Source organism: Corvus moneduloides, chromosome 6 (genome assembly GCF_009650955.1).
Source record: "Corvus moneduloides isolate bCorMon1 chromosome 6, bCorMon1.pri, whole genome shotgun sequence".
In the NCBI taxonomy this organism is placed as follows: Eukaryota; Metazoa; Chordata; class Aves; order Passeriformes; family Corvidae; genus Corvus; species Corvus moneduloides.
In genome coordinates this window covers 48417188-48433048 of record NC_045481.1, presented here as the reverse complement: position 1 = coordinate 48433048, position 15861 = coordinate 48417188, and the positions used below count along the sequence as shown (strand labels likewise).

General features: G+C 51.4%; 2 protein-coding genes across 3 annotated transcripts in view; one reads left to right on the top strand and one right to left on the bottom strand.

The window, feature by feature from the left end:
* The first annotated feature begins 11215 nt into the window (after nt 1–11215).
* On the top strand, nt 11216–12704 carry PHLDA2 (pleckstrin homology like domain family A member 2). Its single transcript, XM_032112408.1, has 2 exons — nt 11216–11792; nt 12270–12704. Exon 1 carries the CDS (start codon nt 11361–11363, stop codon nt 11757–11759), a length of 399 nt encoding a protein of 132 aa, XP_031968299.1. The 5' UTR covers nt 11216–11360; the 3' UTR covers nt 11760–11792; nt 12270–12704.
* Nucleotides 12705–14148: 1444 nt separating this feature from the next.
* SLC22A18 (solute carrier family 22 member 18) overlaps nt 14149–15861 on the bottom strand; it is a 70476-nt gene continuing 68763 nt past the window's right edge. For both annotated transcript variants that reach the window (XM_032112407.1, XM_032112406.1), the window contains one exon: nt 14149–14437. In XM_032112407.1, coding sequence (XP_031968298.1) covers nt 14250–14437 — 188 coding nt within the window. In that variant the 3' untranslated portion in view covers nt 14149–14249. The remainder of the gene's footprint in view (nt 14438–15861) is intronic.

Sequence of the window (15861 nt, the reverse complement as noted above, 5' to 3'; positions counted from 1 at the left end):
TTATTTTATTTTATTTTATTTTATTTCATTTTTTTATTTTATGCCAAGCAGTTGGCAGCTGCCCTGTGATAGGAACACCTTCCCTATGACCCCACACAGTGAGCACCAAGGTGGGACTGACCCACCCAGCTCACGTGTTCATTTTTCCTGTAGACACCACCTTGTCTGTCTGTCCTAAAGCATGACTGGAGAGGGAAAAATGGAGGCACATGGTAGAAATCTGCCTTGGGAAGCAGGGATAATTGCAGGGCCCTAGATGCCAGCTGAGTCTCTCTGTTTTATTGCTCTCTCTGGCAGCCAGGAAGCCGGAGCTTTGGCCTTGACTTGGTTCCATGTGCTGGGATGTCCTTCCTCATCGTGTTTCAATAAAACGTAATCGCTTTATGACCCTCTTGACAGAGATAAAAAATCATTAAGACAAAAAGCTGGCGGCTCTGCGGCTGCACTGCGCCCTCAGCGCTCCCTCTGCCCCAACCACCGCTGCCAGGCTTGCCCTTGGCTTGCAGGGCCAGGTGGCCCCAGGACCACCGAGCTGCTGGCTGGGCATGGCCGGGCTGCCCAAGGCCATCGGTGCCCACAGACCAGCGGCCACAGGCAGGCAGGTGGCCAGGGCTGCCCTATGGCCACTTCGCAGAGTGTGGCTCCACGGAGGGCAAGGGCAAAAGAAAAGGGAAGAAAAGGGAAAGGGGGCAAGGTCCAAGGGCCTTGTGAGCAAGGATCAGTTCACCTGCTGGCAGATATAGCTGGAGCTGGCTGGCGGCTGCTGCGTGGGCAGGCTGTCACCCCTGCTGCCGGCCAGCCGCCCTAGCCCCGTGCCAGATGGGAGAACAAGGTCGCCTTTACCCAGGGAGAAGTTAAACCTGCCCTTTTAAACACCCGGGTGGGAGCTGGGACAGTCAGCACTGAGCCAGCAGCCTCCTCCCTTTGAAGGTCGGGGCTAAGATTCCGCTGCAGGCTCCCTGCCAGCCCCCTACAAGCACAAACCTCCTCCCTGCCTTCCCACTTCCTTTGCCCTGGGGTCCCAGACGCTTGACAAAAGCTCATTGCCCAGCAATCATCCATCACAGCCTGGTTTGTGGAGGGGACTCTTTTACAGTGACCCACAACCTGTTATCTCCCAGAGAAATGCAGTCTGCTCCCACGGGGACAGCTGCTTCTCCATCCCAGTACCCAGCTTTCTCACGAGATGAAGGCCTTTTCCTCTTTTCTTCCCTCATTACTGCTGGATGAGAAATCACTTGATCCAAGATGACATGCAGCAACTGCTTGTGGAGAATGAAAATAAACCCGCCTTCCTGCAGTTCAGGCTGGGGAACAGGGTGCTGGGTGCCAGCAGCGCTGAGCAGCTGCCCTTCCCTTGGGGCAGGCCATCCTCATCCTCATCTGTGAGCAGCCATCATCATTACAGCCTGGCTTCACACCATGAGAGGAGCAGCAGATGCAGCGAGTGAGGCACCAAAGGGCCATAAGTGGTGGAATAGCTGTGGCTAAAGGGGATCTCTGGGTGCAGGTGTGGTTGTGCTTCCCCTGCCCCTAGTCAACACTCAAAGAGTTTGCCCATGGAGGAGGCAACCAGCCCTTGACAGGCAAGTGAAACAGGAGCAGCTGTGAGTCACCAAAGATAAAGGTCGAGCTCTTTATCAGCCGTGGGAGAGGCTGTAGGCTGAGTGTGCTGCAAAGAAGTGTGCTCAGAGGCCAGCCAGAGCCAAAAATCCCAGTGCCATGGACACCTCCGCCCAGGGCACCAGCCCAGGGGGTGCTGCTTTTCTTCTTCCAGTGCCCATTTCCCGGCAGTATCCAGTGGTGATGATGGGTTTCAGTGGTGCCATGGGCCAAGTGGCGCTGACAGGGTGGTTAAATGGGTGGTTAAATGAGCTGTGGGTGCTGCAGCACCCACACGGCTCCCACAGCGCGCTCGGCTGTTGTCACACATTGCTGGAGTGGCCACAGATAAGTCCTGTCCTTCATGGCAGGAAGAAAGGAGATGAACTCACTGAAATCAAACATTTTTCCTCCTGCTCTCACATAGCTTCTCACTTCAAGGTCTCATGAGGAAAGTTAAGGCTGGAGATGTGCCTGTGGGAGTCCAAACAGGCTTTTAGAAGGCCTTGGCAATGACAGGGGGCTGGCAGTGTCTGTGTTGGAAACTCCAGCCTCGTTTTCCAGTATTTTGGCCAAATGTGTGATTTGCTATTTGTGTCCTTTGCTTACTGCTCTTGCACAGCAGGCACAGTCACGGCCACACACCTCCCTTCTGGAGCCGCCCTGCCCGTGGCCCCTCCGGCCACTCACAGCCCACCAGGGCTTCTGCTGCAGCCACGGATCCTGCAGTTCTCACCAAGGCTTTCCAATTATGGGAAATGTGTCCGGTTCCATGCCTGACTCCTGCTCCAGTAAGGCTGGAAGAATGACTTAGTCATCCTGGCTGCCTGCCAAGCCTGTTAACTCGTTTTGCTCTGTTTGGAGGTAATTTCCGGGCTCCAAAGGCCAGCATGGCTCCACACTTCAAATGTCTGGTAGTCGATAAATGGACTGAGGAAACAAGGAATTTAAAGCAGTTTATCCCTGCTGTAGCAACCCTGGTTACAACACCTCCAGAGAAGCTCAGATAAACCCATCGTGGGTGGTAAACGGCAGTCAGGGCCACCGTCCTTGGCGGAAGAAAAGACCCCTCTTCTAAAGGACACCGGTAATTTGGGATTAATAGCTAAACTTTTGTGATATTTGCCCCAGCCAGCTCTCAGTGATTACCCCACAGGAAAGGGGTTTCTGTGTTTTAAGCTATCACACAGCATTAGAAAGGTCCTGAGTTTTCAGATCAATGCAAATAACTTCCCCCCCTGCAGCTGTACCAGACACTGGAGAGCCCCACTGAGCTGACAGAGGACGTGCAAAGGAGAAAGTATGGGATCCAGGTTCCAGGGAAAACCCCTGGGAATGGAGAACAAAGCTGCCCACAGTAAAGCAGCAGAATGCTCTTGGCTGAGCATAACATCTCTGTCCTGCTCCCTCTTGATCCTCTGTGCCATGACTGCCTCCCCCTAGCTCATCATTCAGGAGCTTTACCCTGGGTGCTGGCTGTCCTGCCTCCAGGGAAATCTATTTTTGGCTTGTCCCTGGGAGCAGAGCCTGGCCAAGGTTAAGTGCCAAGCACCTTCATTTCCTCCTCTTAACTGCCTCCCTGCTTTATCACAAACTTTCTCGCTTCATCTTTTTTTCCACTCGTAAAGGCTGCAGTCACTGGGCTCCCACACTGCCCTGGGCCACCAGGCCACCAGGCTCAAACCCATCTCCTAAAACGCTGCCTTTTTGCTCCCTCCACAAAACACACGGAGGTTTCTTCAAACCCATTTCTCCCTGCCACCAAATTGTAGTTTCTCTAACAGAGCAGAAAAGAAATATCCAATCCTCAGCTTTTTAAGGCTTAGGATTTCCCTTTCACACCTCCCGGCTCAGCCAAGCGGCACAGGGGCCACCAGGAAGAGAATGACAGCATCACTGATGCTTGCCCAGCCCCAGCCCCAGCTCTCAGCATGGTGGGACACGCCGTGAGCTACTCATTGCAAATATTTGCCCAGGTGGGGGCCAGGTGTTTGAGCATGAGGTGGGCTGAGTAACCAGCAGGAAAGAAGAAAGTTTGACTTTTACATTTTAGCCCCATTGGCAAATACTAACTTGAGGAGCAAGCAGACTGCTGCTATCCCCCGCTGCATGAACCACGAGGAAAAGGACAGGTACAAATTGGGAGCCACATGGAGTTTATAAGCACTGACGTCCACAGCTCAGGACTGCTGAACTCACCCCAAACCCTTTTATTTGGTGGTTGGAGTGGGGAAACAAATCAGCAACAGGTTAGACCTGGGAAAACCAGTCAGAACTGGAAATATACACATTGCTGATTCCTGTTCCCCATTCTATCCCATGGTTTTAGGATTTTTTTTTTCTCTCCCATGGCTTTCAGATTTTACTGAAAGACCTGAAGCTGATGCCTAGAGAGTATTTTTGGCATTTTAATCCACCATATCAGACACCCATTTCCTCCAGCCTTCCTGAGCACTGCCAGCCAGGCAACAGGGCATCCTCAGCTCCCACTGGCTGCACCAGCAGAGACCTGGCCCTGGGCACAGGTTTAGTGGGGGAGCAGCAGGGTAATGGTAGCAGGTAAAGATCACAGCAGTGGAAACACTGGCAAGGAGGTAAAAGCCTCGGGAGAGGACAGACAGAAAAAAATCCTAAACCCTCATCAATCCGCTTCCCTTCACACCTGCCACAGTGCAGCGTCCTGGCTTCAGAAAGAAAAATTGGCAGCCAAAGCACAAGGTGAAACACAGCTCTACCACCTGGCCTGCCACACACACCCCAGCTGTCCAGGAGGGAAGGGATGCTCTTTCCCCTTCAGCTACTTCCCACAGCCCAGCCCTGGCCACTGCTGGGAATGATGCACTGGAGGAGTTTGTGATGGCTTCCCAGCCCTCCTGGAGACAGGAAACATCCCAGAGCTGGACAGTACCATGACCTTATATTCCCCCCAACTCCCTAAAGTTTGCTCATGTTGTGGTTAGGCAGTCCTGTGATCCTTTTCAGTGTTTACTCTAAAAGTTTATACACAGTTTAAAAAAAAAATAGACAAAAATCCGAATGTGGGGGCAGCAGGATGCGCCGAGCTGGGAGCTCAATCCTGTGCTGTCAGGACAGCCACGTGAGGACACAGGTCACGCTGACGCCTGTGTGCCACAGGACATCCCGGCACTTGTCAGCGCTGGACCTGCCACAGCCTCCACACACGCATAAAGACGGGACAAAGCCGGGTAACAGTCACTTCCCGGATCTTGGCAGACTTCGAAAGGACAGGTAATGTGGAGCAGTGACCTTCAGTATGTATGTCAGCATTTTCTGCAAGGCTTGGCCCTTTGCAATCTCTGTTAAAAGCCACTGCTGTAGCACAGCAGGGTAATAAAATCTGGCTGGCAGCAGGCAGGCAATGTCAGGCTGAATGGCATGAGCTGAAACCACCAGGGCCTTCCTATGCAAAGAGCTCATCAGTGTTAGCCCAGGCTGAGGTCTCAGACGTTTGTCACTGCTGCTGAAAAATAAAGATATTCCAAATATTTGTCCCAACAGACTTGGTATGGGAAGTTTGCTTCAGCGGGGGAATGTCCCATCATTTTAAAATTCTGAGCTGTAGTGTAAACCATCTCCTGAGCTCACTGGACATGGGAAAATGTTGATGGCATTCAGAGGGGTCAGTAAATTACCTCATAGTTCAGGGCAGTGCTTGGCAAGCCACTGGCTGAGCTTTCCAGTCCCTTGGCAGAAGTGGAAGTACTGAGTCACCGTGGGTCCCACGGCAGCCAGGCTATGGGACTCTCTCCTCCCCACTGACATCTCAGGGTATTCATGGATCCACCATGATGCTCAGCAAGCTGCTTTGTGAAGATGATTGTGAGAACCGGCTGTATCGAGGTCTACCAGCATCTAAACAGCAGTCCTGGACCAAGCCCAGCCTGTGGGGTCAACACCTTCCTCACCTGCATGAAGATGCATCCAGGCTCCTCCAAGCCAGGTCAAGCTACACAAGGACCTTGCAGCAACTCTCTACCTGTTGTACTTCTGCCAAATGGGCTTGAAATTGGACCAAGAGGCTCAAAGATACATGTGTTAGGAGGGGGACCAACACCTCAAAAGACCAGATAACACAAGACTTCTTTTCTCATTTTTATTTTTAGTAACCAGACTAGACATGTACACATTGTCCCAGAGTGGGGAACACACGACACACGCAGTCATGCCCAGGCTGCTGGGAAGAGAGAGCAAAACAGCCCCTCTCCCCCCAGTTTTTAATCCCAGTATAGAACTTAAGGGCCTGGAGTCCTCCTAAGCAGGTTTGATTTGGCACATTCCCACCCTTATTTGGCTGTCTGCTGCCGAGCACAGCCAAGGACTGGCTTATGGGAAATGACATCTTTTCTTCCCAGCCCCTCACAACTGCTCCATGACTGTCTGCAGCAGTTTACAACATGTAATGGTAACACACTGAGTCAGTGGGATGAGACATTTCAAGCTTCTCAGGAAAAAAGAGTCTTAGTCAGATATAAATATTAGTAAATTGAGCAAGCTGGGCTACGTGCTATTGCTGATTAATCCATGGATTGTGTATGGTACAAAAAAAAAAGAATCTCACAGATTGAGCAAAGAGGCTTCCTCTGCTGCCCTTGTTTAAATTAACCCAGAAGCTCCATCCCTGCTGCATATCATTTACTGTAATCACCTAACAAACAGCCTTGGTGGCCTTCCTCCCCATGGCTGAGACCTTTCCAAGTGAACTGCCCCTAAGAGAAGAGCTTCTTCACCTGAGCTTTGCCATCTTGGAGCGACTTACCTGAGCTCCCTCTGCATTTATGGAAAGACCTGAACACCCCCAAGGGAGACTGAGCCCCCTCATGGGGCATCTCCATTATGGGCAGCTGGCCCTGATGTGCTCCACACCCTTCCAGGAGCTGCTGCCTGCAGAGGGACTGGCACCCACCAGAGGAGTTTGGAGGGGCCCAATGGCACCAGTTTGTCCCAAGACATTTCTGAAGGAATAATAAGGAACTATAACCAAAAACTTCCCAGATATACTCTGGAACAGTCTAATAAAAAAAACCAAAAAAACCCAAACCCCAAACATTTTAAGGAGTATAAAGATGTGAAAAAATGGAATAAAATGGGAAAAACATGAAAAATCTCCACTCATCACAGACCTTCCCCAGTAACAACCCTCACTTTTAGTTTACAGCTATTTAGGGTTTTTTGAGTAGAAGTTTCCTAGGAGACCCAGTGGTCACTATAGTGAGCTCCAGCTAAAAGTGCCTGTGGATACAGCTACGCCCTAATGTAAACATGGAGGGCAGCAATTTACAATGCAAGACCATATGTTTCTCTGTTACTAATCGACTTCAGCTGCCAGGATTACAATGTCAGTCCTGTAAACCAGCTTTTTCCCCTACAGATGTCATGTTGAAATCATTATAATAAAAGCAATTTTACAGCCTTCAATCTCCACTTCCCTCTGCTGCTGAGAAGCCTGCATTAAAGCTGGCAAAATTAGGCGTTCTTCTCCAGGGACAGACCCCTGGGAGAGGAGATGCACAGCTCCAGGATTACAGAGGGACAATGGGAATAAACCCAAGACAGCTGCAGGAATGCCAGTACCCTGCAATGGCTGATAGCTGCAGCTTGAGCTCCTGCATCTTTTGGGAGGGAGATGCAATGTTGGGGCCAGCTGGAAACCTCAGCAGGATAAATGCATGGCTAAATCCCACAAAAAGGCCAGCAGGTCCCACCAATGGGCATGTGGGGAAAGTTGCTGCACAGTTAAATTGAGAAAAACCCATTTTTTTTGCGTTTTTCCTTAGTGTGATCCCTCTCCATCCTTATCCTTGACCTTAAAACATGGGCTGCTGCTGGCAGTGCCTGCATGGCTGCTGTGCTTTGTTACCATGACTCACGTAGCTAAGGCAACCCGATGTTGCCAGGAGCAGGGTACATGATGCCTCATCCTCGGAAATGATGATCAAATCCCTCCTCTGGAGCAGGCACTCACTTCAGAGACATGTGTCATGGCAAAGCCATTGATGCAGCCTGCAAGAGCTGGCACCACCAGCCCATCCACGAGGCTCAGTGTGGCCATCCCATCCTACACCTGTAAAAAAATCCCTATACACAGCACACATACACATGTAAACACATTCCCCTCAGCAGCCAGTGCTGTTCCCTTCTCCTGCGCGGGGCATGAAGCCACACCTCCATGCCAAATTGCCACGTAGGCTTTTAAAAATGCCCCTAGTAGATTGGAAATGGATTTGGGGCAAAGCAGGGGGTGGCGGCAGCACCCCTGGCGAGCGTGGGAAGAGGGACATGGCCATGTGGGACGAGGCTCCTGTGACTGAATGTCAGCCCATTTCCCATCACCTTCCCCTGCTTCACATGCCCCACTGCGTTATTTCCCCCCTCTTTCTACGAACAGAGACAAATCCCCACATTTTTCAGATTCCTGAAGATGTCTTGTATTTGGGGGGCAAGGAAGGGTCGGTGCTTGATGATTTTATATCAAAGGCAGCCGTGGTGGTTGTGTTTGGGAGCTCACACACTGTCAAGGCACAGCCACAGTGATGTGCTGGGCTGCAAGAAAAAAATCCCTTCTCTTTCTCTCACTGGTAACACAACTAAACCCAAACCAAAGGGAGTGACAGATTCCTCCCAGCTGCCAGCCCCAGCTTGGAGAGAGACAGCAGCAGCACCTGAGCTGCAATCACCCAGAGCTCCCATTAGCTGCAGCTTGCTCACAGCCCTTAATGATCAAAGCCTTCCAGTACCTACACATCCTCACACCACCCTGTGACACTTGTCCCAAGCTTCGGTGCCAGGGTATGATGCAGGGCTGCACCAAATCTCTTACCCCTCTCCCCAGGTGCTGAGATGAAATCAGCACCCTGCTGTCAGCTCTTCACCTAAGGTATTAACCCTTGTTATTTAAAAAATAGGGTAATATAAATATTTTTTCTTTCCTCAGGCAAAACTAACGCTATATACTTGTATCAGCAGTGACCAGCTATCATGGCATGCATTAGGATTAGGGCTGTGCTACTTACTTGTAAGCAATTGCCACGTTTCCTGGACCAGATTGCTCTGAGCTCCTTGCAGCTCTCTGTTCTTTCCTGAGAAATGTTCCTGTAGGAGATTGCTCGTGATTCGGCTCTGCTGCCCATTTTATATTCAGTTACAGTCACCTTTGCTTTCTGTCTCAGTGAGTGTAATTAAATTTTAAAATCTACTTTACAGAATTTCTGCATGGTCACAATGGCAGAGACCTAAAATTCTGGTACTTTAATGTACTGGACTTCCTTTTTATTCTTTTATCCACTTAACTAACCCACCTTAAGTAAAAAAGTGGAGCCTTCGTACAATGGATGTATGTTCAAAAGTAGGGTTCCTGTTCTGCTAGAACCTAACTTTCCCCACTGTGAGCAATATTTTCACTTTTTTTTTCCTTTTCTTTTTTTTTCCTAGCAGTTTTCTAATTTGGCCAGCATTAAAGCAAGTTTACTGAGGTGACAGCTGAGGGAGGCTTTAAATATTTCAAAATGATGGATAAATGCACAAGAAAAATCACTCAGATGAAAGCAAAAGCAGTAAAACAGAGAAAAAAGTGGGCTGCTGACCCTGCATCTACAAATACAAGTTTCATTTAAAAGGAAATTCAGGTTCTTTTACTGGAACTTTTGAAGCAAGGTGTGCATAAACATGCCAAGTCCTGCAGCCTTTCCACACCAGGAGCCTTCTTCCAGATGTTCCTTGTATGCTCCTGACTTGCTGCCTGTTTTGTTTTTTTTTTGTTGTTCTTTTTGAAGTGGTGTCCCATTTCCTGTGCATAAAGACCATTCCCTGTTTCATTTTGGGGCCAAATTAAAAATATCCTAATGATTTCTGCTTAACATCCAGCTCTGCTCCTTGTTGGCTCCAGCTCCCTTATTCTTACAGGGCCTTTTGGTCAGAAAGTTGTTTAACAGAGCAGACCAGCATCTGCCCTGGAAATGTAGATGTGCAGCCTAATTGTAAATTAGTCTGGGCTGGTCCCCTCACTGAAACGAAATAAATCACACTGAAAAGTGAGATACAGTGTTGGCTCCCAGGGAAAAGCCTGCAGCTCTTCACATGCCAGGGCACAGCTCCACATATGTTCTGCAGCCTCTCCCCTACCCCACAAGCAGTGACGGCCACCATGGTCTTCCCAGAACAATTCCCAGCCCATCCCTCCCTGAAAAGCTCAGCCAAACCATTCCTGCCTCATTCATCAACCCCGGGAGCATCACACAGCCCCCACCTATTTTCTGACCCTCCCCACAGATGTGCACGCTGCCGTGAATTATCAAAGCGTGGCCCCATACTCCAGCGGATGAGTGATTCGCAGCGGAAATGGGTTTGGCTCTAGCTCTGATTAGTTCCCGGGAAATGGGCTTCTGACCCTGCCGACGTCCCTGGGAACGCTGCCAACCTCTTCAAAGGGGCCAGGCCTTGCTTTGTAAGCTCACCTCTGGGGTTGGGCTTGCAAACACCTATAGAGGTGCCGGTCATTCAGGGAAGGCGGTGAAGGAGAACAGGGCTCAAAGTCCAAAGGGTGATGCTGCACATGGTACATACCTGAGCAAATACTGCTGGAGAGACAGCGTGAGCAAGTGCATTAAGCACAGCAATGGCTGGGAAGCTGGATCAGCCTTGTGTCAACTGTCGTGAAGGAATGACAAAATGAAAGGTGTCCAAGAGGAAGGGTCTGCAGGCTCACACGTGCCTCTTAAATATCACCTCCAGCTGCCACAGCCTTTACTGACTTCCCCATGGCGCCAGTCAGTGGCCAGGCTATAACTGTGGTGCCTTCCCTGGAGGAGGGAGTGGGCTAGGGGAAAGAAAATGGGATAAATCCAGTGATTGAAGGGGATAAAAATAAGGGGGAACAGTGTTAATGCAAAACTGGAGAGGTGGGTTGCCCTGAGGAAAGGACAAAGGAAGGGCTGATGGTGATGGTGCAGAGCTGGCAGGAGGCAGGGCCTCAAATGAAGCTGGTGGGCTTGGTCAGACCCTGGCTGAGTCTCTTGGGGTGACCAGGGGCTGGACTCAGACCGGATGCCCATGGGAGATGGCAGAAACCCACCACAGGCGAGGCTTGGACCCCCCTGCCCCAGGTGGAGATGATACCAGGGCAGATCCAATGCTGTGAAGATGCCCAGATCCAGCCCCCTAGGAACAGGGTTTTGGGAGCATCGTGTACCCCAGTGGGGATCTGAGAAGTGGCAGGGAGTGCTCAGAGGGGCAAGATGAGGGCTGTCTCAGATCACAGTGGCCCCATGCTCACCGTGGGCGAGGGGTATCCCTGACGAGCAGAGAAAACATGGGTGGGGAGGGGAGTGGACAGACAGGATTGGGGTCCCCCCATGCGGTGGCCGCTGTGCCCCTGCGCACGGCAGCAGCGGAGACGGGGCCCTCCAGGAGGCAATTCCTGGGGGAGGCACCCCCTCCCCACACCCGGCCCACCCGGGGCAGCCCCCAGAACCCTCCCCACGTTTCCCGGGGGACCCCCCCCGCCGGCCCCATCCCCGCAGCCCCGGGCGGCAGCGGGCGGGGAGCGCGGGCCGGGGGGCGGGCGGGAGGCGGGGCGGGAGGGGGCGGCGGGCCGGGCTCCCCGGGGGAGGCACCGGAAGGCGCCCGGCGCTGATTCATTGCAATAAATTGTTCCCATCGCGCCTGGGCTCGGTCATCGCCGCTCGAGCAGCAGTCGGAGCAACAGCCGGAGCAACAGCCGGAGCCACCGCCGGGAAGCGAGGATGAAGATGCAAGCCGAGGTGATCCGCGAGGGCGAGCTGGAGAAGCGGAGCGACAGCCTTTTCCAGCTGTGGAAGAAGAAGCTGGTGGTGCTGACCAAGGACAGCCTCAGTCTCTTCCCCGACGGGCACAAGCGGGCCAAGGGCAAGGAGCTGGGCTTCGGCTCCATCCTCAAGGTGGACTGCGTGGAGCGCACGGGCAAGTACATCTACTTCACCATCGTCACCAAAGACCGCAAGGAGATTGACTTTCGGTGTCCGGACCAGAGCTGCTGGAACGCCTCCATCACCATGGCCCTCATCGACTTCCAGAACAAGCGGGCCATCCAGGACTTCAAGAGCCGCCAGGAGATGGAGCAGGCGGCGGGCACCCAGGAGCGGCGGCTGGCCCGGGCGCCCTGAGCGCCGCCGCCCGCCCGGCCGGCCCGGCCCCAGGTGAGCCCGCCCGGCCCCTCGGCGCTGCTGCCGTGCCTCTTCGTGGGCTTTTCCTTCGATCTTTTTAAATTATTTTACTCCCCTGCGCCCGCTTCGGGCAGCCGGACGGGCCCCGTTCTGGCCGGAGGGACCCCCGGCCGCGCCCCGAAGCCGGGCCGTGCTGCCCGGCCGCGCCAGCGCGGGGCTTTCGGGGAGCGCTGCCTTGGCCCGAGCCATCGCAGCGGCTTTGGCCCCCTTTCCCATGCATCGCGGGGAATTTCTGCTGGCAGCCGGACTTCTGCAGTGTGCTGAGAGGACGGCGTGGGGGTGGCGGGGAATAAGAAATGGCACTTGGCAGTGCTTTCCTCACAGAATCTGCTAAAAAACAATCTGAAAATAAATGCTTCGTGCTTACTCTCCCTTTAAAGCCCCCCATTTTTTTTCTGTGCCTCTCTGTCCTGCTTGTTTAACTAACCCACTTTCTCTTGGTACTTTTAGAGCATACCACTGGATGATAAACCAGATCGAGTGTCTTGGACTGAAATGGGACAGGGTACCAATGAAGGAAAGCAAAGAAGAGAGCTGGAAGCAGCTTGGTTTTCTCCAAGTCCGTTGTGGCTGCTGAGCAAAGAGCCCTGAGCTTTGCCTGAGATGCATAAAGAAAAACCAAAGACTTTTCGTACAGGACTTCTAGCAAAGCGTCCACGTGTTCTGAGTGGCACAGCTTTGTGAACTATTATCTTCTATTTATGAGATGCAAGGAAGATTCAACACTGACTGGTGGTGTTAAACACAGTTTAAATTATTTGTAGTATCTATATTTGTATTTATTTTGTTGAATGTCTTTCAGCAGTTACTGGTCTTAATATTGCTTTTGCATTAATGTGTCCATTCCAAATAAATTACTTGAAATGTTCACTTTTTATTACTGTACTCTGGGCTGCAGTAACTTTTGTTGAGGCATATCTTTGGACATGGCAGTGGTGAAGTGGCTTAAAAAGAGTGGGTAAGGCTTGGCTTTTTGGTGCCCTAGACTGGGCAGTGGGAGGTGGAGAAAGCCCAGATAACCTGTTTGTGTTTGACCTCGTCTCCCGACCAGGGAGAGAAAAGGTGTTGAGGTTCAGTTCTGGTCAGTGGTGGAGATAGAAAAGCCTACCACAGCTTGCTTAAGTGCTCCTCTAGAAGCTCTTTCCCATAAAATTGAGTAACGGCAGCTGCAGAAGGCGCAGGAGCTCCCTGCCACAGGAAAATGCTGCCCTTTGCGAATGCTCTGCGTCCTCCCCCAGCCCCCATAGCTTAGTGGTGTGCTAAGGCACAAAACTGGATTCTTGGTTTCGAAATAAGAGCGCCAACGCTCCATGGATTCCTCAGCTTTGTAGCAAAGCAAGCTGAACTCGCTCTCCTCTCTTCCTTCACCTCTCCAGTCTCTAGCCAGAGTTAAATTTCTCCAGGATAACTGAAGAAAAGGAGGCAGGCTCTTTTCCTATAACACCCGGACCAAGAAGCGTGGAGAAAAAAATTTGCTGATTTTTTTGGATCAAAGTACTGAAGTTTTCTTTTGTGAGGCTTAATTCTCACTAACTGACCTGGGCTTCCTCAAGAGCAATGCTGCAGCACACGACTCGACTCCCGCAGTCAGGACTGTGAGTGTAGCAGGCAAAATACTTGCTCCAAACTCGGTCATTTCCAATAGGTAATTTCCCCTTCCCAATATCAGCGCAATTCTTGCAGGAGACTGCACTAGAGGAAGTTAGAAAGTATGCAATTGCATAAGCCTGTAGTAAGAGCAAGAGAGACTTAGTACAGGAAGGGGGAAAAAACCTGGAAGGAGGGTTGGCCCAGTTTCTGGAGGCAGCAGGGAGGCTCTGGCACTGCAGCCTGGTGCGTCGGGGCTTTGCATCCTCCTTGCTCGTTGCTGGCAGCTTGTGCAGAGGCAGGGTTGCACATGACTGAGCTGTGGATGTAGCAAACCTCTGGCCACAGCACCTGAAAGCCTTTGGCCTCCATGCCCTCTCTAACCTGAGAATGCTGGAGGTGCATTTAATGCAGCAAAACAATGCTCAAAAGCAGATGTGTTTTACCCCCCATTTTTTCTTGGTACAATTTCAGGGCGGTGAAATAAAAGGCCAAACCAGAGCAAAGCCACTGGCTCCTAATCCCTCCAGTTTCAGTGAATCCAAGCAGGAATGCTGCCTGACAACAGCTGAGGGTCTGGGGCTGTTGCCTGCCATGACAGCCACTGCTGCAGAGGGGGGGAATTGGGGGGAACCTGATAGCTCCGGGGGTCCCATGGCCCCCAGTTGCTCCTGTGTGGCTCCAAGACCTTTGCAAACTGATCTGTCCCTTACTCTAGATGGAAATGTTGACAAAATACAAGGATTGTTCAAATTATTTTATTCTAGGTTTACGGAATCAAAAATAAAACTCAAGAATTCATTTACTTGGAAAAAATAAGGGGGTTACTTTCTTGCAACTGTATTATTGGCTTTTCATCTCTCCCAGTGGGATTTTACTCCTTAAGAGGTAAACAAACAAACCTAAATTGACCATTAGCTGTAAATATCCGAAGGAGGAGACTCCAAATTGTTTATATAAAACTCCACCAATGGTTGGACCCACCGTCCGGGTCAAGGGCTGCACTGAGGCGCAAATCCCAAGCATGGCACCTAGGAGAGATGGCAGAGACACACAGGGTGAGAGCAAGTCCTGGCATGGAAAAGCAGAGAAGAGCACACGGGATCCCCTTCATCCCTGATGCTGCTCCCCTGCAGTAGTAGCAAATCACTTCAAATAATTTCTTGCATTAATTTATAGCGGTCCAATTAGGGTTTGTTCTGGTTAGGGACTCCTGCAGGCGTGGGGATCAGTTTCCACCACGAGCCAGCTCAGCTGTTCCCTGAGTGGTCTGGGCAATCACAGCACTGCCCAAAAGGCAAGTGGGTGCTCACCACTGCCGTCACCAGCGTCCAGGGATGCCTTTGGCACCAGAGCATGCTGCTGCACATCACACCCATCAGGGCTGGTAACTACTGCATGGGATTAGGGATGGAGAGGTGATTTTTAGGGTCATGTTTGAGCCTTCCTAGCAAATCACACAGATTCTTCCAATCTCCTAATTACCTGAGTGGGCCCTGTTCCACCCAAGCTACTACTGCCATTTATTCTCTAGTGTGAAATAGAGAAACAGCTCTCTAGCAGGAGTGAGAGGGTTGAGGCTAACTAGGTCTTTAAGAATAAATAAATAAAACTATAGATAAAGACAGAACCCCCTCGAGATATTCCCCCATCCCCCTTTGCAAAAAGAGCGGATATTTCCATTTGGATGGATATGCGAGCCCTTCGCCCAGCTGGGCTGGTTCCCCCTCCAGCAGCCCTCACATTTGCATCCTTAACAGGAACCCGGTGGATGGGGAAGCACCTTCAGTTTGGCAAAGGCAAGGTTTTTTTCCATGTGCAGATGGATGGCCAGGACATCCCCTGGGACACAAGGCTGTCCCACGCACACCCAGTATGCTCTTTTGTCCTGCAGTCTTTGTTCAGGACAGCTGTCATGTTCAGAGGAGCAGAAAACACCCAGCCAGCCAGAAAATCATTAGCCCCCAACACTGGAGGAACAGCAAGCTGGCAGCATATTCAATAAACTTGTGCCCAGCTCTGAAATGATGTTTGCAATAATTTTTTTGCTATCAGTATGATTATTTGGGCTGCTGGCATCAGTTTTCCACTAAGACACACGCTGAGGTGTTGTCGCCACGCACCTGGGAAGGATGAGGAGAATGCTGTCCTGTATGCAAGAAGATAGGGAGCTGAATGCAATATTTAACGTGGGCAGCCACGGGGAAATGATCCCCAAGCTCCCAGAGAGAACAGGCAGCCAGGTGTTCGCGTAATGCTGGGCAGCGACTGCTGGGCTTTTATCAGCATGCTTAAAATACTTGTGCAATGAGCCCAAGCCAAGGGTGTAACCATGTGGAGAGGGAAATCTCCCGGGAAGCGCTGCCGAGCTCTCCTCCCGCGCATGGGAACACAAAGGCCATGGGTGGGACCTTGCCTTGACCCTTTGCCAATGGGAACCATCCCACAACCACCA